At 45.6% G+C, this 23,317-nt stretch overlaps 1 protein-coding gene and 1 pseudogene across 1 annotated transcript; one reads left to right on the top strand and one right to left on the bottom strand.

Moving 5' to 3' along the window:
* Window positions 1–4,264: 4,264 nt before the first annotated feature.
* On the bottom strand, window positions 4,265–10,131 carry LOC127200822 (L-gulonolactone oxidase-like; annotated as a pseudogene).
* Window positions 10,132–10,380: 249 nt separating this feature from the next.
* On the top strand, window positions 10,381–23,317 carry Sumo2 (small ubiquitin like modifier 2). Its single transcript, XM_051159036.1, has 4 exons — window positions 10,381–10,548; window positions 11,956–12,087; window positions 17,903–17,974; window positions 22,658–23,317. Exons 1-4 carry the CDS (start codon window positions 10,528–10,530, stop codon window positions 22,718–22,720), a joined length of 288 nt encoding a protein of 95 aa, XP_051014993.1. The 5' UTR covers window positions 10,381–10,527; the 3' UTR covers window positions 22,721–23,317.

Below are 23,317 nucleotides of genomic sequence, written 5' to 3'. Positions count from 1 at the left end.
CAACCACATGGCCACTCACAACCATCTATAGTGAGATCTGGTGCCCTCTTCTGGTCTGCAGGCATATGTACAGGCAGAACACTGTAAACATAAATAAATAAATCTTAAAAAAAAAAAAAAAAGTTAAAAAAAAAAATCTGCATCCAGAAGCTGGCGGTGGTGGCCCACGCCTTTAATCTCAGCACTCAAGGAGGCAGAGGCAGGTGGATCACTGTGAGTTAGAGGTCAGCCTGGTCTACAAAGCAAGTTCAGGACAGCCGAGGAAATACAGAGAAACCCTGTCTCAAAAAACCTTTTCAAAAAAATCTGTGCTGGGCATGGTGGCGCATGCCTGTAATCCCACCACTTAGGAGGCAGAGACAGGCAGATCTCTGTGAGGTATAGGCCAGCCTGTTCTACAAAGCCAGTTCAGTACTCAGGAGGCAGAGGCAGGAGGATTGCTATGAGTTAGAGGCCAGCCTGGTCTACAAAGCGAGTCTAGGACAGCAAAGGCCACACAGAGAAACCCTGTCTTGAAAAACAAAAACAAGCAAGCAAACAAACAAACAAACTTAAAAAATCTTCAACCAGAACGACTTCAAACCAGCTAGCAAGAATGGGTCAGCCTCAGACTGTTCTGGGCAGGGCTTCAGTTAAGCCCTTAACTTTCCTGTTATGCAGAGGCTGGACAGCAATACTACAGCCAGCTCTCACAGGACTTTGGGCATTATTCAGTTTTCTTAATGTTAAGAAAATGGCACCCCCATTCCCAACAGGAGGGGTGGTTGGTTTTTGGGTGTTTGGTGGGTGATGGATGTTTGTTGCTGTTTAAGTGGGGTTCTTTGCAAGTTGTTAGTGGTCTTGGTCAGGTAGGAGACAAAATAAAGGATGTCAGAATTAGGGGTTTCTTTCTTTTTTTCTTTGCTTTGTCCTTCTTTCTCTCCTATCTAGTGTTGGGGCAAAAAGAGGAGAGGGGATGATAAAAGGAAAAAAGAGGGATATAAGAATGATAGGAGAGATGGCTCAGAGGTTAAGAGCACCATCTGCTCTTCCAAAGGTCCTGAGTTCAATTCCCGGCAACCACATGGTGGCTCACAACCATCTATAATAATGAGTGTCTTCTTGTGGTGGGCAGGCACACGTGTGGGCAGAATACTGTATAAATAATAAATAAATCTTTAAAAAGAAAAAAAAAGAATGATAGGATAAGGCAGGTCATGGTGGCGCACGCCTTTAAGCCCAGCACTCGGGAGGCAGAGGCAGGCAGATCGCTGTGAGTTCAAGGCCAGCTTGGTCTACAAAGTGAGTCCAGGACAGCCAAGGCTACACAGAGAAACCCTGTCTCAAAAAACCAAAACAAACAAACAAAAAAACAGGATAAAAGAAAGGGTAGACTACTGGATCTACTTTTACTCTAGAAACCAACAAGACTCAAATATTTTAAATGGGAAAAGATTTTTTTTTGTTTGTTTGTTTGGTTTACACACAGGGTTTCTTCTTTTAGGTATTGTATCTATGAAACTCATTTAAATATGTAATGTGAAGTTCTAGTCTTGGAAAGCTATTATTACAAACTGTTTAGTTAATCAAGAAAGTAAGTTAGGCTGGGCGTGGTGGTGCACACCTGTAATTCCAGCACTCGGGAGGCAGAGGCAGGTGGATTGCTGTGAGTTAGAGGCCAGCCTGGTCTACAAAGTGAGTCCAGGACAGCCAAGGCTACACAGAGAGACCTTGTCTCAAAAAACCAAAAAAAAAATATATATGTATATATATATTTATTTTTTTTAATTAATTAAAAAAAATTTTTTTTTAAAGGAAGTTAATAGTCAGTCTGTCAAACTTGTGGCCTTGTTAGGTATTAGTTTAGTTAATCAGAGAAGTAAGACACTGAGAAATCAACTGCCAACCTTTGCCAAGACAATGCATGCTAGTCCTCCATAATTCCTGCTTCACAGAAAAATCTGTCAGATATTCTGGGCCTGTAGGCCAAAGAGATGGGTGTTCTAACATTGCAGAAGACTCCTGGGTGACTGTCCAGGCATCTGGCAGCCTCTATGGTTTCTGTAGTGTCTGAAGCTGCTTGCTCTGCACTTCGTGTTTACTCAGGTAATATTTATCCTTCTCATGTCTCTGCTGGGGTTGAAGACTAGATAGCTATAGTTTTAGTTTTTCTTGTTACCAATTTCAGAAAAACAACTCACAAGAGAGATGTAAGGTTTATGAAGGTTGAGAGACAAAGCAGCTTAAGCTGTGAAGGATGTAAGAAAAAAAAAAATTAAGGGGCTGGAGAGATGGCTCAGTGGTTAAGAGCACTGACTGCTCCTCCAGAGGTCCTGAGTTCAATTCCCAGCAACCACATGGTGGCTCATAGCCATCTGCAATAGAATCTGATTCCCTCTTCTTGTGTGCATGAAAACACAAGAATATTTTATCATATACATAAAGTAAATAAATAAATATTTTTAAAAAGAAAAGATTTAAGGTCTAAAAGACGTTTTTAGGTTGGTAATGCAAGTTATGGTAGAAAATGATTTAAGTACAGAACTTTGGACTTACCAAGATAGGACAGATAATGGAGTTCTTTGTGATTGCCAAAGACAAGAGACATTGTGAATGGAATTATTTCTTTTTGGTTTTTTGGGGGGGGAGTGTTGGTTTGCTTTGTTTGTTTCTTGTTTGTTTTTTTATTTTGTTGTTGTTTTTTCAAAACAGGGTTTCTCTGTGTAACAGCCTTAGTTGTCCTGGACCTCTTTTTGTAGACCAAGGTGGTCTTGAACTCACAGAGATCTGCCTCCCTCTACCTCCCCGAATGCTGGGATTACAGGCATCTGCCACTATGCCCAGCGTGGTCTTTTTTTTTTTTTTTTTTTTTTAACCTTTAGAGTCTTTTAATTCCTACAAAGTATCTGGAGCATCTTAGTTCTCCAAGAAATACCCCGAAAGGCCACAAAGCAAACTGAAATCACATTTGTGAAGCAGTGGGTGAGAACTGTAGCTGGGCGCGCCTGCAATCCCAGCCCTCAGGAGGCAGGTGGATCGCTGTGAGTTCAAGGCCAGCCTGGTCTACAAAGAGAGCCCAGGACAGACAGACAGGGCTACACAGAGAAACCTTGTTTTGGAGAAGAAAGAGGAGAAAGAATAAGAAAAGGAGGAGAAGCCGGGCGTGGTGGCGCACGCCTTTAATCCCAGCACTCGGGAGGCAGAGGCAGGTGAATCGCTGTGAGTTCGAGGCCAGCCTGGTCTACAAAGCGAGTCCAGAATGGCCAAGGCTACACAGAGAAACCCTGTCTCGAAAAACCAAAAAAATAAATAAATAAATAAAAAGAAAAGAAAAGGAGGAGGAGAGGCAAATTCCACACTAAAACCTCCTAAAAGAGACACTGTGAGGGGAATCCATCTTCCAGATGGCTCACCAGAACTAGACAGTCTCTGGACATCCAAAAGACCTTTAACCAGGCTTGGTGGCACACACCTGTAATCTCAGCACTCAGTGAGGTAGAGGCAGGCAGAACTCTGTGAGTTTGAGGCCAGCCTGGTCTACAAAGTGAGTCCATTACAGCCAAGGCTATACAGAGAGAAACTCTGTCTTGAAAAAAAAAAAAACCTTTCAGGAGAACAGAAAGCAGACCATGCTCCGTGCCAAATCTGGACCAAAAGTCTTGCTAAGGGATCCTTTCTGGTTTGTTTATTTTAGGTTTTTGTTTTTTGTTTTTTGAGATGGGGTTTCTCTGTGCAGCCTTGGCTGTCCTGGACTCACTTTGTAGACCAGGCTGGCCTCGAACTCACAGAGATCCGCTTGCCTCTGCCTCCCAAGTGCTGGGATTAAAGGTGTGCGCCACCACTGCCCAGCAAGGGATCCCTTCTGAAGAGGGATGGAGAACTGTAGAGGCCCCAGGAATCTGTGTACCTGATGGACAGGCAGAGTTTAGGAATGACCAAATCCCTAATCAGGACAGGTGTGACCCATCAGGGGGCCCCTTTGTACTGGGACGATCTTAAAGTATGTGTGACTCAGGGAAATGCAAACAGGAATTTGAGTGAGAGGCCACATCTTGCCTGGAGTGTTATAAAGATGCCAGAGAAAGGAGCAGAGAGGCCCTACCCAGGGTCCAGTCTTTCTCTGTGGTCATGAGGAAAGTTGGCGGGCCCATTGTGCCTATGAGACACTGCTTTGTGCACCCCCCACCCCACCCCTCTATTGTGCCTATGAGACACTGCTCTGTGCCACACCCACCTAAGGCAACAGAAGTGTGAGGGGGTGAGGCAGCTTGCTTCCGGTCCTGCTTTAATAGAACACCTCCAGGTATGAATTCAAGAACATTCCAGGCCGGGCGTGGTGGCGCACGCCTTTAATCCCAGCACTCGGGAGGCAGAGGCAGGTGGATCTCTGTGAGTTCGAGGCCAGCCTGGTCTACAAAGTGAGTCCAGGATGGCCAAGGCTACACAGAGAAACCCTGTCTCAAAAAACCAAAAAAAAAAAAAAAAAAAAAGAACATTCCGGTGGGCTCTAGTTTCTCACGGTTGTCACAGAACTTGCAAAAGGCTGGGTACATTTTCTCCAAGTCCTTTCTGGTGCAGCTGTAGGCCTTTGCCCCGTGGGACCTGACTCCAAACTTCTTCATGAAGCTCTGAGGCCAGCCAAGGCACGTCCTCGCCATAGGGCCTGTACACAACGATGTTCCAGTAGCAGCTGTCCCCTGCAAGCAGGGTCTCCTGAGGATTCCATCTCCTTGGGTGAAGCGCACCTCCACTGGGTAGTGGGCCTCCAGCGTTACCTGTGGCTCCAGCAGGGCCCAGTCTTGGACATGCTGCTTGAAGTGACACTCACAGGTGAAGGCCTCGCACCTGAGGTTGCTGCTCTTCTTCTGCCGGTTGATCTAGCCCACCAGGCATGGCAGGTAGGTGCTGATCCAGAGCAAGAACTCCAGGAGGTAGACCCCAATGGCACAGTCCCAAAACCAGTTAGATGCAGAGGAGGGGGGGATTGTCAGTGTGGTCTTGGTAGATGAGACTAATGTTCTCAGTGTGACGAAATCAGGTGGCTGTCCATGTTGTTGAGGACCTCTTTGAGGGCTGAAGGAAAGGCTGTCTCCGGCAGGTGGAACTGTGATACGCACTGCAGACTGCCCATGGGAATGACGCCTGGCAGCCCAGGTGTACCCATGCAGCCTGGAACACATCTGCATTGCTTGATTGAGAGCATTTCAGAGCTGTCCCATCAGCCACCGTCAGGGGCAGGGCCTTGCTTGATCCCTGGGTTATGTGTTCCAGACCGAATGATGCCAGCAAGTGTCACATCATACACCACTCTCAGATTCGACAAGGCCGTGCCATGCCTGGAGGATACCAGCTTCCACTGTTACCTGCTTCTTCTCATCCACCTGGTGAACCTGGTTCATCTTGCCCATGTGGATCATGAAGCCATCAGTGCAGGTGATGCCTCACGTCTGAAGGGGAGTGGCCACCATGCCTGGCCTCTTCGTTTTATTTTTGTTTTACTTTTTGTTTTTTATTTTATTTTCTATGCATTGGTGTATGGGTTTCAGATCCATTGGAACTGGAATGATAGACAGTTGTGGGCTGCTATGAGGGTGAGTGGGAATTGAACCCGGGTCCTTTGGAAGAGCAGACAGTGCTTTTAACCACTGAGCCATCTCTCCAGCCCTGGAATTGTGCTTATTGAATGTAGTCTATTGATGTTAGAGAAAGAGCCTTTTATCGGACTAAAAGGGGGAGATGTTGGAGTGACCTTTTAATGCGCCTTGTGAACGGCCTCTTGGTACAGTCAGATGCTGATCTCTGTACTAGCAGAGATCTGATTACAGCCTGCAATTTGGTATTGTTCTGCATCGTGTTTTGCGATCATTCTCTCCAACACCTTCTGATTGGTGTGATAAAGAGCTGAAAGGCTGCCAGACAGTGGTGGCGCTGCCTTTAATGCCAGCACTTGGGAGGCAGAGGCTGGCGGATCTCTGTGAGTTCAAGGCCAGCCTGGTCTACAAAGCAAGTCCAGGACAGCCAGGGCTACACAGAGAGACCCTGTCTTGAAAACCCCCCAAAAATAAATGAATAAATAAATAAATAAAACAAAATAAAAAGAGCTGAACGGCCAATAGCAAAGGCAGGAGAGGAAGGTGAGACTTCTAGGCCTAGAAAGGACTCTGGGAAGGAATTAAGGGTGAAAGGCTTGACAGACAGACACTGAGGAAGAAATAGGTGCTGGGACTGAGAGACCGAGGAAAGGTAACAAGCCACATGACAGAACGTAGATTAATATAAACACATTAATTTAAAATAAGCACTAGTTTAAAACAAACAAACAGCACTAGTTGGGAATAAACCTAAGCTAAGGCCAAGCTTTCATAATAAATATAAAAGGTCTCTGTGTCATTATTGGGAGCTGGTGATCCAAGAAAGTCTGCTACAATAGGCACCCAATGCTTACACTGCCTGGCTTCTTCTTCTTCTTCTTCTTCTTCTTCTTCTTCTTCTTCTTCTTCTTCTTCTTCTTCTTCTTCTTCTTTTTTTGATTTTTTGAGACAAGGTTTCTCTGTGTAGCCCTGGCTGTCCTGGACTCACTTTGTAGACCAGACTGTCCTCGAACTCACAGTGATCCACCTGCCTCTGCCTCCCAAATGCTGGGATTAAAGGCGTGTGCCACCACCGCCCGGCTCTACCTGGCTTCTTTACATTTCTTTCTCTGCAGCCTACTATGGAAGGAAATTAAGGTCTGGGGTGTGAGTCACAAGGTCTACATTCCATAACGTTTCTACCACTTCAGGGCAGTTGATAAAGATGTGCAGTTTCTCTATGAAAATGATTATCATAGAGGCTTCCTGAGGACTAAGGATTCACTCTCCTCACTTGATAGTCACTCAGTTAATGTCTGCTGCTGCTGTTTTCTGTGTAAACTTACTGCACTTCCTCTTGAAAAAATATTTGTTAGGTTCCCCTGGTGCTGGTGTTACAGGTGGTTGAGGGTCGGGAGCTGGGCTCCAGTCCTCTGTGAGAGCACCATGCACTCTTACACACGGATCCATCTCTGTAACCCCTAGTTGTGGTTTTTGTTGTTGCTGTTAATTGTTTTTGTTTTGAGATAGGGTTTCTCTGTGTAGCTCTGGCTGTCCTGTAACCTGCTTTGTAGACCAGGCTGTCCTCAAATGCAGAGATCCAACTGTCTCTAGATTTCTGGGATTAAAGGCATATGCCAGCACTGCCCGGCCTTGTTTCTGTCTATCTGGGCAGTTTGCATGTGTGCTAAATGACAACTCGGGGAACAACTTCCTTCCACCAGATGGATTCTAAAGAAACGGGTACAGTGGCAGGCACCTTTACCTTCTGAGCCATGTCTCCAGTAAATCACAAGGTTTTCAGTGTTTTATTTTATGGTGCTGGGGACTAACCCGTCCCCCCAGGGTATGTTAGGAAAGTGTCTACCTGAGACCCTCCTCTCCAGCCATGTTTTCTTCTTTTATTTTCTCTTTTGCTTTTCTGAGCTAGGCTCTTTCTGAGTTGCCTAGACTGGCATAAAGCGCATCCCTAGCCCAAGCAGGCCTCAACCATGTAGGTGGGATTATGAGACTCCACTGTGTGTCTGTGCCTGTGTGTGTGTGTGTGTATGTGTGGTTTTAATTTATTTTATGTGTTTTGCCTGTATGTATGCTGTACACCAAGAGCATAGAATATTCTCAGAGGCCCGAAAAGATTGTTAAGATTATTGGATCCATCCTGGGACTGGAGTTACAGACTATGTGGGGATTTTGAACTGAATCCAGGTGTTTTGGAAGCCCGTAACCAGTGAGCCACTTCACCCAGCCTCTGTGGTTTCAGTACTTCCCCAAATCCATTTTGCAGAATACTTGTGTGCTTTTGGAATGCGTGTAGTTCACTCATTTGAAAATGCATTTTATATAAACTCCTTCTTTGCCTGAAGGTGATTTGGCAGTTTAGCATAACTTTGGTGGGGGTGGGTATATTATACAGAGATTCCTGTCTCCCGGATGGTAATACCTAAGCAAGCTTTGTGTTGTTGGAAGCCCCACATGCTAATGAGGGTGAATTAAACCACATATTTGTCTCTACAGTTCTATAAGATGGAGAGGCACGTTCTGCAATAAAAACCTGAGGTGTAGTAGAACTTCATAGACCAGGACAGTGTGTCCACTCCCTGCAAGCTCTGTGACAGTACACAAAACACAAAGTTTTCAGTACTCAGAATATTTACTCCACTCACTTGGATGTTTCAGGGGGGAAAAAATGCCCAAAGCCAGCACTTAGGAGGAAGAGGCAGGCAGGTCTCTGAGTTCAAGGCCAGTCTAGTCTACAGATGGAGTTCCAGTACTGTGTAGCCTGCTTGCTTATCTGCTTATCTTGCCTTCTTAGTGCAGAAATTAGGAAGGTGTGGGAAGCCTGGCAGTAGTGGTGCACGCTTTTAATTCCAGCAGTTGGGAGGCAGAGGCAGGTGGATTACTGAGTTCAAGGCCAGGACAGCCAAGGCTACACAGAGAAACCCTGTCTTCGAAAAAAAAATGAGGCTGGCATTGTGGGGGCATGCTTACAGTCTTAGCACTCAGGGAGGAAGAGGCAGGCCGCCATGCAAAAGAAAAAAAAAAAAAAAAAGTGCCACTAGGCTCTGCCCAAATGAAGGACTTGTGTTCTTGTTGTTGTTTTTATTTTTCTTTCTGTTAAATAAAAGATTGTTTATTTATTTTATGCATGACTGCTTTATTTGCATGTACACCTAAATGCTAGAAAAGAGCATTAGATCACATTATAGATGGTATGAGCCACCATGTGGTTGCTGGGAATTGAACTCAGGACCTCTGGAAGAGCAGACAGTGCTCTTAATTGCTGAGCCATCTCTCCAGCCTATTTTTATTTTTTCAAGACAGGATTTCAGTGTGTAGCCCTGGCTGTCCTGGAACTTTTTTGTTTACCAGGTGACATCCAACTCAGAGATCCACCTGCCTTTGCCTCTGCATCTGCCTCTGGAGTTCTGGGATAAAAGGAGTGAGCTACCACTAACGTGCAAGGATTTTTATTTTTAATTTTTTAAGTTAGAAGATCTGAGTTTAGAAAATCGATGGTAATGGAAGGAGTTGATACCTCCTTGTAGAGGAAATATAGTAAAATTCAAGTCTGTAAAAAAACAAAAGAAAATTTAAGTAGCAGGCAAGATGGGGCACACCTGTAATCCCCAGCACTTGGGGAGGCAGAGGCAAGGGGATCTCTGTGAGTTCGAGGCCAGCCTAGTCTACAAGCTAGTCCATGATAGCTAAAGCTACACAGAGAAACCTGTCTCGAAAAACAAAACAAAGCAAAAATAAACAAAACAAAAGAAAAAAATGATAGAGAAAAAGATTCCAGTGTGCTAAAGGACAGGCCTGAGGTTACAGGGGGGAAAAACTTGTTTTCTGCAAAGTCACAGGGAGTTCAAAAGGAGAAACGCGACACGTTCCTGGATCCAGCAAAGGTGACCTTGTAGGGAGTTTTAGTGGAACTATGGGGACAGCAACAGATTGCAGTGGATTGAGAAGCGAGTGGGAGTTGAGGGGGTGGAGACAGCTGTCACGGGCATTTTTCAAGCTGTTTGGCCAAGAAGGAACACTATCGTGGCTGTGGTGTAAGAAAAAAAATTTTTTTCCCTTGGTAATGCAGGGATACAGGAAATAATAAAGCCAAGTGAGAGGCACAGGATGGGATGCACAGCACAGACAGCAGGACTTTCTTCGAAGGGGAGGATCTTACTGAATAAAGGGAGGAAAGGATTGATTGGCCTGTAAGCTTTATGGTCCGATGTTTTCCGTGATGGACTGTGTTCTCTTGAGTTGGGAGACAGGTCACAAACAAGGAGTTCGTTGAGTGGATATGGAAACATTTTTCCTCAGCTAGTGTAGGGTTACCAACAGGTTGGAAGGGATTTGAGAGTATGGTGGGAAGCTGGTTGAGGGTGAAGGATGAAGGGCCTGGGAAGTTTGACGTGCAGAGGTTTGCATTTGTTCTACTCAACAAGAGTTTCAGAACCCGATGCTGCTGCTTTTGTGATCTAGGTTCCCCCTTCCACGTGGAGTTGGTCCGCCCTCCCCGGCCTAGGCTCACGTCTAAGGCCACAACAAGCCTTCTTGTCCTCGCCAAGGACCAGCTGGAAGCCATTTTGATTATGCTCCACCGCAGAAGGAGGACAATACAGCCCCGCCCAGAGCCAGGCGCGCCCCCGCGGCGGGACTGGTGCGCGTGTCCGCGCCTCTTCCCGCCGGCCTGGCGGGCGCCTGGCCCAGGCGGCGGAGGCGCGGGCCGTGGGGGGGCAGGAGGGGTGGTTATGTAAGCGTTGCGCGCTCCCGCGAGGCGGCAACCAATGAGAAGCCCCGGCCGCTCGTGCTCGCGCACGCAGGGTGGGGGGAGGGAGCGCACGACGTGCGCGCGCCCTCCGCCTCGTCCACCGCTGCCGCCTCCTTCTTCTGCCGCTCCTGGTGCTGCTTGTGTGTTCCTTCAGTGCGGACCTGGTGCCTCTTTTGTGAAGCGGCAGCTGAGGAGACTCCGGCGCTCGCCATGGCCGACGAGAAACCCAAGGTGAGCTCGGGGCCGCCGTCTCCGCCTCGGGTTCGGGCCGGTGGGTGGCGCGGCCCTGGGTCCGGCCGAAGCCCGCCGCGGGCTTTCCTGCCTGCCCGGGGCCCCCCACGGGGCCAGCCGTGGCTCAGGCCCGGCGCTCCGCGCCATTTTCCTCTCTCGCTCTCTTCCTCCCGCCCGCGCCGGAGGAGGCCCGCCGCCCTCCCCCGCCCCCGGGCCCTCGGAGCGCGCGCGGCGCGGGGCGGGCGGCGCATCGCGGGGGCCCGCGGGCCGGGCGGCCCCGCGCTGGCTCCTCAGCGGCGGCCGGCGCGTGTGAGAAGAGCGTTGGGCGCGCGGAGCCCGGGGCGGCGGCGGCGGGAGTCCTGCGGGCCGGGCTTCCCCTCTTGGGGCGGGGGCTGCGCCGAATCAATGGGCTGTGATCGGCCAGCCCAGAATGGGGGATTCCGGAGTAGGTCCCACCCGAGGCCCAAGTGGCCCGCGGGGGAGGGGCAGCGCCGCTTTGCAGGGCGCCCAGAAACCCGGACCCTGGCGGGAACCATGTGGCTTGTTGTGGTTGGAGGCTGAGGTGCGAGCAGAGACATGATGGGCTCAACTTGAGAACGCGCCTTCCGAGGCACCAGGAGACTTGGCTGCGGATGAGGGGACGCGCATCAGTCTCCAGGGCACCATCCCGCCTCGACTCTTACCTACTTGGGGACTCGGGTTTAAGAATCCTTGGACATTTACGTTTGCTTTTGCTTAAGTTCAGTCGGGGCCGCAATCAATGGGAAGATTTACAACGAAGTCTGCGTATTCGATCCATGACAGCAAAGGGGAGGGGAAAAATAAGCTCTGAATTTAAAATGAAACAGCTAAATAGGAGTGGAGCGTTAATCTGCCAACGCAAAAGGCAGAATCGGGATATCCCTCAGTTGAGGCTGCTTGGCTCCCCCCGCCCTAAGATATATTTGTTTGATATGGTCATTGAGTGGAGTTTGTTAACTTTATCAAGGATAGGAAGGAGTTTTGAAATAGAAGGTATGTATGGTTTTCTCATACACCACACACACCCTGTTGTTGTACTTAAAACGCTTTGAAAAGAGAAAGCCAACGGGGTTTTATGGAAGCAAAAATTTTTAGCCATGAAGGGAAATGCCATTTTAGAAATTCCAGCTTTAACGTAACAGTAAATTGAACGAGACTTGTAAGTGTATTGTTGCCGTTGCTAGTATCAGTGTTTCTGTAACAGTCTTGTAACACTTGCTGCAGGGTTTCTCATCTTTCTGATCAGCGGCTGGGAACAGCTGTACAGTGTTTGACAGAGAATAAGAAAAACCTGTTGATTCTGAAGTGTTTGGGCTTGCTGCTGCTGCTTTAAAGGTGTTTGTGTTTCACATTTTCCAAATTACACTCTTATTTTTCTTTCAACAGGAAGGAGTCAAGACTGAGAACAACGATCATATTAATTTGAAGGTGGCGGGGCAGGATGGTTCTGTGGTGCAGTTTAAGATTAAGAGGCACACACCACTTAGTAAACTAATGAAAGCCTATTGTGAACGACAGGTGAGGAATTGATAAGTGTACTTCCACTTAATCATCCATTTACACACCCGAATTAGGAGTAGAAAATAGGCTAACACCATACTGCCACGACTACTTTTGTAAGATGAGTGGGACTGTTTCGCGGGTAGGTAGGTTTAATATGATTCTAGTGCTAAACCAGTAACGCCTCGTTAGACTCCTTTACCAGTTCCCAAGGAGATATACTTGTGCTTTCACAGGGAAAAATGGTGTACTTTTTTCTTTTACCACTTAGGCATTGCCTTCTCTTAAAACATTTGAGAAATCTTGGTGTGGTAGCACACACCTTTATTCTAAGCACTGAGGCAGAGGCAAGCATATACGAGGCCAGCCTCTTCTAGAGAGCTAGTTCCAGGACAGCCAAGGCTACACAGAGAAACCTCATGTAAGAAAGAGTGAGAATTTTAACTAATTTGAGTGTATGGTATTGCGGTTTTTCTGAAGCATGTAGATTCCAGACTTAAAAAGGAAAAAAAAAATTTTTTAACAGTCAAAAAAGTCAATGTGTGTGCATGTTTTGGAGATTGGAGCCAGAATTGTGTATCCTAAGCATTCACTATGCCGTTAAATGGCCTACCCAGGATCTGGCGCAGGGCCTCATTCCTGTAATCCTAGCACTCTGGGAGGCAGAGGCAGAGGCAGATGGATCTCTTGAGTTGAAGGATAGTCTGGTCGGCACAGAGAAACCCTGTCTCAAAAAACAAAAAAAAGTAGCTGGGCAGTGGTGGCACACGCCTTCAATCCAGCACTCGGGAGGCAGGTGGATTGCTCCGAGTTCAAGGACAGCCTGGTCTACAAAGTGAGTTCAGGACAGCCAAGGCTACACAGAGAGACCTTGTCTTGAAAAGCCGGAAAAACGGGGACTGGAGAGATGGCTCAGAAGTTAAAAGCAGTTTCTGCTGGCTGTTCTTCCAAAGGTCCTGAGTTCAATTCCTAGTTAACCACATGGTGGCTCACAACCATCCATAACGAGATCTGATGCCCTCTTCTGGCCTGCAGGAAGAGTGCTGTATACATAATAAATAAACAAATAAATAAATATTTTTTTAAAAAAGGAAAGAAAAGCCAGAAAAACAAAATAACAAAATAAACCAAAAATTACCTACCAGTTTCAGAGTAGGAAGTTTTAATCCTTTGGAGTAAAGCATGAACACCTTGCTTTTATACTTTAGGGATACTGTATATTAAATAAGAAAATTGTTATATAGGTGTCAAGAGGAAATAGAAAATTCTCTTTGTGGTATGGGTGGTTTTTGTTTTCTTCTGAAACAGGGTCTTTCTGTGGAAGAAGACATGCCTAGAGCATACTGTATAGACTAGACTGGCCTCTGACTCAGGCAGTCCTTCAGCCTCTTCCTCCTCATGGCTGGAATACCAAGCCAGGCTCATTCTCCTGATTTGGACAACTGTTGGGAAGTCATCGCAAGCTTTACTGGAGCTTCCTCTGGCATGCTAAGTCAGTACAGCAAGGGCAACACTAGAGATGGCCGTTGTCCCACACTTGTTTATCACTGTAATATGGCAGAAATAGGAATCTTCCTGTCCTAAGATGTGAAAATCGGGGCATTCACTTCTGTTTTCAAGACAGGCCCTTATTTTGTGCCCAGGTTGGCCTTGAACTCTACTCTAGTACTTCCCCGCTAATCTGATTATAAGCGCATGCCATCCTAATTCCTGTTTGATGCCTTCTTTATAATGTGATAATAAAAAGACTGCTTCCAGGTTTGTTTTAAGTTACTATGTTAGCATTCTTACACTTTGTTATACCTGTCTGACCTGAAACTCACAGAAATCTACCTGTGTTTGCCTCACAAGTGCTGAGATTAAAGGCGTATGCTACCATACCTGCTCATTGCACATAATATGACTTTTTGTGAAATCTCCCTAAGGAATTAGTCAACAAAGATGTTGGGAAAGGGCCTTTTGAGGTGGACCTGCAAGTCTCATTGTATTCAATCCCTGAAGCCCACAGTAGAGGGAGAGAGCCACTGACTTGTAAAAGTTGAAGTTGTGTTGGGACCCACCTCCATGCATGCACTGTAGCACATGTGTACCCTTACATAAAACAGTAGTAGACTGTTATACTAGGCAAGCATTCTACCACTGATCTGTTTCCCAGCACTCAACATGCTCCACAGACACTCAGTAAGTAGCTCCCCCGCCCTTGGTTTGTTTGTTTGTTTGTTTTTTTTTTAAAGATTTATTTATTTATTATCATGTATACAGAGCTCTGCCTACATGCACACCTGCAGGCCAGAGGAGGGCACCAGATCACATTATAGATGGTTGTGAGCCACTATGTGGTTGCTGGGAATTGAACTCATGACCTCTGGAAGAGCAGTCGGTGCTCTTAGCCGCTGAGCCATCTCTCCAGCCCCCGCCCTTGGTTTTTCAAGACTGCCTTTTTCTGTGTGGCCTTTACTGTCCTAGACTCTAGGTTTAAGAATACGCATGCTGGAGCACTTCCCCACCGTGGGGAGGCCAAGAGGCCAGTCCCCAGGAAGAGGTGGTTGGGAATAGGGTCTGGCATCTTTCTTGAATATCCACCCAAGGGGTTTTAGAAATTTTTTATTTTTTAAGAAAGGGTTTCTCTGTGTAGTCTTAGTTGGCTTAGAATCACTTTGTAGACCAGGCTGGCCTTGAACTCACATTGATCTACCTGCCTCTGCCTCCCAAATGCTGGCATTAAAAGGCGTGCGCAACCACACCTGGCTTTGACCTTGAGTTTCTAAAAGTCCTGTGTCTAAGGACTTTTTTTGTTTTTGTTTTGTTTTGTTTTAAAGATTTATTTATCTATTTATTATGTGTACAGCATTCTGCCTGCAGGCCAGAAGAGATGGTTGTGAGCTACCATGTGGTTGCTGGGAATTGAACTCATGACCTCTGGAAGAGCAGTCGGTGCTCTTAGCCGCTGAGCCATCTCTCCAGCCCCCGCCCTTGGTTTTTCAAGACTGGCTTTTTCTGTGTGGCCTTTACTGTCCTAGACTCTAGGTTTAAGAATACGCATGCTGGAGCACTTCCCCACCGTGGGGAGGCCAAGAGGCCAGTCCCCAGGAAGAGGTGGTTGGGAATAGGGTCTGGCATCTTTCTTGAATATCCACCCAAGGGGTTTTAGAAATTTTTTATTTTTTAAGAAAGGGTTTCTCTGTGTAGTCTTAGTTGGCTTAGAATCACTTTGTAGACCAGGCTGGCCTTGAACTCACATTGATCTACCTGCCTCTGCCTCCCAAATGCTGGCATTAAAAGGCGTGCGCAACCACACCTGGCTTTGACCTTGAGTTTCTAAAAGTCCTGTGTCTAAGGACTTTTTTTGTTTTTGTTTTGTTTTGTTTTAAAGATTTATTTATCTATTTATTATGTGTACAGCATTCTGCCTGCAGGCCAGAAGAGATGGTTGTGAGCTACCATGTGGTTGCTGGGAATTGAACTCATGACCTTTGGAAGAGCAGTCAGTACTCTTAACCTCTGAGCCATCTCTCCAGCCCTTGTTTTTGTTTTTTGGTTTTTTGTTTGTTTGTTTGTTTGTTTTGTTTTGTTTTTTGTCTTTCGAGACAGGGTCTCTCTGTGTAGCCTTGGCTGTCCTGGACCCGCTTTGTAAACCAGGCTGGCCTCGAACTCACAGCGATCCACCTGCCTCTGCCTCCCGAGGGCTGGGATTATAGGCATGCGCCACCACGCCTAGCTTGTGTCTAAGGATTGTAGGCATACCTTACCACACAGTTTTTGTGATGGTAGAGATCCATTCCAAGATAAGATCCCTACAAAGTGAACCATATCTCCAGCACACATTTGGGAGGTTTTATTATCTTCATAAATTATCTAAAATTTGTTACCACAGAATTCTACTTAAATGGTTATATTTTAAAATGTTATGAAAACTTCAAATATTAGATATTAGAAAAGTAGTGTAAGATGTATTAGCACAGCCTATAATTTCAACATTCAGGAGGCTGAAGCAGAATCTCAAAAATCAAGGCTAGTCCAGGCCATATAGCAAGGCTCTGATAAAACAAGGAGCAGAAGAAACTGACAGTGTTGTGCTCACTCTTGTAATCCTAACATTGGGGTGGATGTGGTAGAATTGCCTTAAAGTCATTCTTGGGCTGGGCAGTAGTGGTACACGCTTTTAATCCCAGCACTCAGGAGGCATACGCAGGCAGGTGGATCTCTGAGTTTGAGGCCAACCTGATCTACAAATCTAGTCTAAGACAGCCAGGGCTACACAGATGAACCTTGCCTTAAAAAACCAAAAGAAGCTGGGTGGTGGCGGCGGTGGCGGCAGCACACGCCTTTAATCCCAGCACTAGGGAGGCAGAGGCAGGTGGATCGCTGTGAGTTCGAGGCCAGCCTGGTCTACAAAGCAAGTCTAGGACAGCCAAGGCTACACAGCCTGTCTCGAAAAACCAAAAGAAAAAAGTCATCCTTTGTCAGATGGTGATAGCATATGCCAGTCATCTCAGTACTCAGGAGGAAGAAACTGGCAGCTCCCTTGAGTTTGCGGCCAGCCTGCTGCTCTACCAAGCTAGTCCAGGACAGCCAGGGCTACACAGAGAAACCCTGTCTAGAAAAACCTGTGTTGTGAGGTTGTCCTGGAATTCTATAGATTTGCCTGCCCCTGCCTCCCCAGCACTGAGAGTAAAGCTGTGCCACCACATCCCCCACTTAGGTTCCATCTGTCTTTACCTGTGTCCCAGGATTGAACATGGGTTACCAGGCTTGCAGGGCAAGCTTTATACCTACCAAGCCATACTCCCTGTCCAAACTTGGAAGATTTACCTCTGGAATCTCTACTCAGTAACTGTTGAGGCCAAAACATTGGAATCCTTGGTATTATTGTTGGATCTATCAGCAGATACTGATCTGTGTTAGTAATAACCAGAAGCGATAGGACACATTACCACTTGGATTGTGGCCAGTATTGAGAAGTGCTATAAAATGTCAGTACCCATGTTTTTAAATTTTAGTGTAGCTGTGTGTAGTATTGTTTGCCTTTAATCCCAGCACTCCAGAGGCAGAAGCAGGCAGATATCTGAGTTTGAGGACAGCTAGGGCTGTTCCCCTCCTTCCCCTCAGACAGGTCTCTCTGTGTTAACCTTGGCTGTCCTAGACTCACTTTGTAGACCAGGCTGGCCTTAAACTCAACAGCAATCCAACTGCCTCTGCCTCCCAAGTGCTGGGATTAAAGGCATGCCCATCAGCGAGGGCTGTTAAAGAAACCCTGCTTGGGGGTAGAGGGGAGGATTTTTAGATTAAAAAATTAAATGCTGGCCTGGTGAAATGGCTCAGCAGTTAGAAAACTGGCTGCTCTTCCAGAGGTCCTAAGTTCAAATCCCGGTAACCCACATGGCAGCTCACAGCTGTCTGTAACTCCAGTTCCAGAGAATCCAACACCCTTTCACAGACATGCATGCTGGCAAAAACACCAAGAGAAATTAAATAAATGATTTTAGAAATCTCTTGAAAAATAAATGCTTTAATTCCTCTGTTTTGTCTGGTATATTTTATTTTGAGATGGATTTCATGTATTCCATGCTGGTCTCGTACTTCCTGATCTTTTAAAGTGCTGGCACTACTTACTGCAGGAACGTGTGTACCCTCTTGATTTTGAAGGTCTCAACAGAGCATGGAAAATGTTAGCATATATTGGTGATCCTCATAATGCCTCAAAATTTCATGGTTATATATATATGTTTTGTTTCGTTTCTCAAGATAGGGTTTCTCTGTGTAGCCTTGGCTGTCCTAGACTCTGTAAACTAGGGTAATGATCATGTGCTGTTTGCTTTTAATTTCTTGGTAGGGTTTGTCGATGAGGCAGATCAGATTCCGGTTTGATGGGCAACCAATCAATGAAACAGACACACCTGCACAGGTAAAGATCGCTACGCTTATGAAAATTTTGTTTCATATCTGTTTGCATATTTTTATGTAGTAGGGGAGGACATCAGGCGTCCAGTTCTATATTGTTCTTAGCTTCAGTCCTGTGAGAATTGGTCTCTCTGTCCCTGACCCTGGAGGGTGGCTGCATTCAAGCTCTACTCATCCTCCCCTATCTGCTGGGAATATACCTATTTTTTAACATGTCTCTTTTCTTGATTGTTCCTGCTTCATCTGTTTATCTTTTTGTGTAAGGTCAGGTTGGTTTGTTTTTCAGACAGGGCCTTTTGTGTCCCAAGCTAACCTGCAACTTGTATAGCTTAGGACAGCTTTGGAGGTGCTGGGCTGTTCTGCTTCTGCCTTCTGAAAGCAGACATAACAGGCCCACAGCTCCATTTTGTGTTTGTCGGGTGTTAGGGAGTGAACCCAAGGTTTCAGACATGTTAGCAGGCACTACCAACCCAACTACATTTTAGCCTTTTTGTTTTATTTTTAGAAATGCTTTTTTTTTTTTTTTTTTTTTTTTTTTTTTTTTCAGAGAGCAAAGCTGTGAAATTGGCCAAAAGAGAAAGGAAGGAAGGAATAGAAATATGTTCAGAAACTGCAATGGCTTTAAGTTAGTACTACTGTGTATTAGTCATTCTGTAACTTAATTCCATTTCCTACACTCAAAAAAAATAAAATAAAACCAAGACAGTCTTGGTGGTGGCGCATGCCTTTGATCCCAGCACTTGGGAGGCAAAAGCAGCCAGATCTCTGAATTTGAAGCCAACCTGGTCTACAAAGTGAGTCCAGGACCGCCAGGGTCTGTCTGTCTTTCTTTGTTTCTTTTCTTTTTCCTTTTTTTTGCGGGGGGGGGGGGGGGGGGGGGGGGGGGCGGGGCGGTTTCGAGACAGGGTTTCTCTGTGTAGCCTTGGCTGTCCTGGACTCACTTTGTAGACCAGGCTGGTCTCAAACTCACAGCGATCCGCCTGCCTCTGCCTCCTAAGTGCTGGGATTATAAGCCTGCGCGGCCTCAATCATACCTGGCCTGAAACTCTGTCTTGAAAAACAAAGATTGCGTGGTGGCGCACGCCTTTAATCCCAGCACTCGGGAGGCAGAGGCAGGCGGATCGCTGTGAGTTCGAGGCCAGCCTGGTCTACAAAGCGAGTCCAGGACAGCCAAGGCTACACAGAAAAACCCGTCTCGAAAAACAAAACCAAAGAAAAGAAAAAGAAAAACAAAGAGTATTGTTCCTTTTCATTCTTTGTTGCTTAGAATTATCAGGCCTAGGGCTGGAGAGATGGCTCAGTGGTTAAGAGTACTGTCTGTTCTTCCAGAGGTCTTGAGTTCAATTCCTGGCAACCACATGGTGGTTTTCAATCATCTATAATGTAATCTAATGCCCTCTTCTGGCATACAGGTGTACATGCAAATAGAGCATTCATATGCAATAAATAAGTAAATTTTTAAATAAAAAAAAGGCTAGAGTTGTTACACAGAGAAATCCTGTCTTGACCCTCTCCCTCCCCCACCCCAAAAATAAAGAATTATCAGACCTAGAAGAGTTCTCCACAGGTCCTGAGTTCCAAAGGTCCTGAGTTCAATTCCCAGCAACCCCATGATGACTCACAACTATATGAGTCATCTATAATGAGATCTAGTGCCCTCTTCTGGCCTGCAGGAGTTATATGCAGGTAGAACACTGTATACATAATAAATAAATTAAAAAAGAAAAAAGGTAATCTCCCTTAATTCTTTGAGATGGCACTCACTGAGGGGTTTTTTTTTTTTTTTTCCCTCTATATGGTTGTCTCTATCTGAATCATTGTATTCTTTCCCTCTAAAATTTATTTAGAACTTCGTGGAAGGCCAAGCATGGTGCCACATGCCTTTAATCCCAGCACTCAGGCAGAGGCAGGCATCACTGTGAGTTGGAGCCCAGCCTGGGCACACAGAGAACCCCTGTCTCAAGAAACCAAAAACAAGGAAAAGAAAACTTTTTTTAGTCCACCAGTGGTGCACATCTTTAGTCCTAGGCAGAGAGGAGCACTGTGAGTTGAAGGCCTGCCTCATCTACTGAGCATTTTATATATGCTCTCAGGATGACTTTGGGGAGCCGGTTTTCTCTCCAGGGATGCAACTCAGGTTCTTGGGCTTTGATAAAGTACCTCTGCCCACTCAGCCACCTTACCAGCCCATATTTTGAGATAGGGTCCACCTGCATAGCCTAGCTTGCTCTGATCTCATTACGTAGTCCAGGCTGGCTTCTAAGCCTGCAATCCTCCTGCTTCAGCCTCCTGAGTACTCAGTACAGGTATGCACCATGGTTCCAAGGATAAATGCTACAGTTGTGGTAAGTCAGTATCTTAGCAGCTGTTTTTTATTTATTTAAAAAAAAAAAAAAAAAAAAGATGTTTAGCCAAGTATTATAGAGATATGACTGTATCTAGTGCTGGGGATGCTGAGGTGACTGTGTATTTGTGCTAGATCATATAGTTTCTTTTCATAGGCTGGGCATGGTGGCCTAAATTCCCTTTTTTTCAGTGTCCAAGAGATATGATTGTATCTTTTGTAAGTTTTAGGATGTGTCCTATGGCTCCCATGCCCACCCTTCCACACAAGCTCTTGTAGCTCAGACTGGCACAAACATGACTTGTAGATGATCTTAAATTCTTTATCTTCCTTTCTGCACCTCCCAAAAGCTGGGATTATCAACCTGCATTAGATTTTTTAAAACCAGGCGTGGTGATGCGCACCTTTAATCCCAGCACGGGGACAACCAATGCTACATACACAGAGAAAACTGTCTGGAAAAAACCAAAAAAGAAAATTTGTCTGTGTGTATGTTTGTTTTCTTTTTTTTTTTTTTTTTTTCATGTAGGATTTGTCTGTGTAGCCTTGACTGTCCTAGACTGACTTTTTATAGACCAGGCTGGCCTCGAACTCACAGCGATCCACCTACCTCTGCCTCCCAAGTGCTGGGATTAAAGGCGTGCACCACCACACCTGGCTTCACTTCTCTTTTTTCACTGTGTTCTGGGAAATCAAACTCAGGTTGTCAGGGTAAGGTAACTACCTTGCAAGGCGAGCATTCTACCCACAGAGTCAACTGGCTTGCCATAAAAAGGAAATTTAAAAATAGTTAAAGAAATTAAGAGGAGCCGAGCATGGTGGCGCACGCCTTTAATCCCAGCACTCGGGAGGCAGAGGCAGGCGGATCTCTGTGAGTTCAAGACCAGCCTGGTCTACAAAGTGAGTCCAGGATGGCCAAGGCTACACAGAGAAACCCTGTCTCAGAAAAAACAAAAACAAAAAAAGATAGTTAAGAGCTGATTTCACTTTTTACAGTGCTGTCTTTTTTGGTTTTTCGAGACAGGGTTTCTCTGTGTAGCCTTGGCCATCCTGGACTCCCTTTGTAGACCAGGCTGGCCTCGAACTCACAGTGATCCGCCTGCCTCTGCCTCCCGAGTGCTGGGATTAAAGGCGTGCGCCACCACGCCTGGCTCTACAGTGCTGTCTTTTAAGATGTGTGTGTGTGTGTGTGTGTGTGTGTGTGTGTGTGTGCGCGCGCGCGCGCGCGCGCCCCAGAACTCTAGACCAGGCTGGCCTCGAACTCAAAGAAGTCGGCCTCCCAAGTGATGAGATTAAAGGTGTGGTCACCACACCCACCTGCCCTTTGTGTTAAGACCTCACTGTTATTGGGGTTGTTGATTTATGTGGTCAATGAGTCTTGAAATTCTAACATTTATTAAACAAGTGAGCAATTTAAAATTTTACCTTGAGTTGGGTGTTCTGGTGTACACTTTAATCCCAGTACTTGGGCTGTGTGAGTTTGAAGCCAGCCTGGTGTACAGAGTGAATTCCAAGACAGCCAAAGCAGTTACACAGAGAAACCTGTCTAGAAAAACCAACAACTACTACTTTGGTGCATAGCAGGGTTTCTGTGTAGGTGGCGATCAACCTGTCTATGCAGATGTGCGTGTGCTTCTGTACATAACTCTACACAATGCAGACGCAATAACAGTATTTATCACTGTGCAGTTTGGGGTTTGCTTTTGTTTTTGTTTGTTTCTGGTTTTTCAAGACATTGTTTCTCTATAGCCTTGGCTATCCTAGCCTTGCTTTGTAGACCAGGCTGGCCTTGAGCTCACAGCAGTCTGCCTGGCTCTGCCTCCCAAGTGCTGGGATTAAAGACGTGCGCCACCACACCTGGCCCCTGATTTTTAAAGTTTATATTTTGGTGAATGTTTAACTTACCAGTTTTGTGCTTTCATTAGTTTGTTTTTCTTGGAAGACTGGGCATCATGTTGTAGTCTAGGTTGGTGTCAGAGTCTCAATTCCTAGAATGCTGAGATTACAAGTGTGTGGTGTATGCAGCTATGTGTTTGATTATGATGATTAGGGTAGTCAAAACTTTGTTTAAATCCCAATGTCTGATAGACTGAGATAGGATTGCAAGCATTTGAGACCAGCCCGTGGCTGGCAGCACATTCATTTTCCTTTCTTGGGCTCCATAATGCTGGGGTTTTATACAAGTTTGTTGTATTAGTTTTTATGTAGTTTTTTATGAACCTGACATAATAGTGAAGGCTGGAGTGGTATGGGACATGTAGTTTTCTGTAAATTTAATATGAAAACTAGACATTTTAAATTCTTCCTCACTGGTCTTAAAATTTGTTTTCTTTTCTGTGCTAGTTGGAAATGGAGGACGAAGATACGATTGATGTGTTCCAGCAGCAGACAGGAGGTGTCTACTAAAAAGGGAACCTGCTACTTTACTCCAGAATTTTGTTATAGACCAAGAATACATTCTCAATTAGAAAGCCGCAATTTGGTTCCACCATCCTGACTACTACAGTATAGTTTTCTCTATTCTTTCATTTCCCTGTCCCCATTTCTTTATTGTACATAAAGTAACTGGTGTATGTGCACAGCATATTGCTCTTCTTTTTCTTTTTTGAACTAAATGGCCAATGTTCTGCTTTGGTTGACATCAGATGGAGACGGTCTGGGGAAAGTACTGGTTCTGTGAAAACACCCCCCCTTTCTCCACTAGTGGCATGCTCATTCAGCTCTTATCTTTATATTCCAGTAAGTTATTTTTCTCTCATTGTTTTAACAAAAGAACCCAACAACATAAATCCCCGCATACCTTGTTCGATTGGAGAATTTTAATGTTTTTCATTTATCATTGTAAAACCAAGGACAATTTTATAACTTTTTTGTACGTAGCTGTTACATGTAGGGCAATCTGTCTTTAAGTAGGGGTAAATACTCTTGAACAAAATGACCCTAGATAGTTTTCCCTTCAAGTCAAGCGTCTTGTTGTTTAAATAAACTTCTTGTTTAAAATGA

Source organism: Acomys russatus, chromosome 16 (genome assembly GCF_903995435.1).
Source record: "Acomys russatus chromosome 16, mAcoRus1.1, whole genome shotgun sequence".
NCBI classification, from domain to species: domain Eukaryota; kingdom Metazoa; phylum Chordata; class Mammalia; order Rodentia; family Muridae; genus Acomys; species Acomys russatus.
The sequence above is the reverse complement of the archived record's forward strand: the minus strand, read 5'-3'. Positions and strand labels throughout refer to the sequence as shown.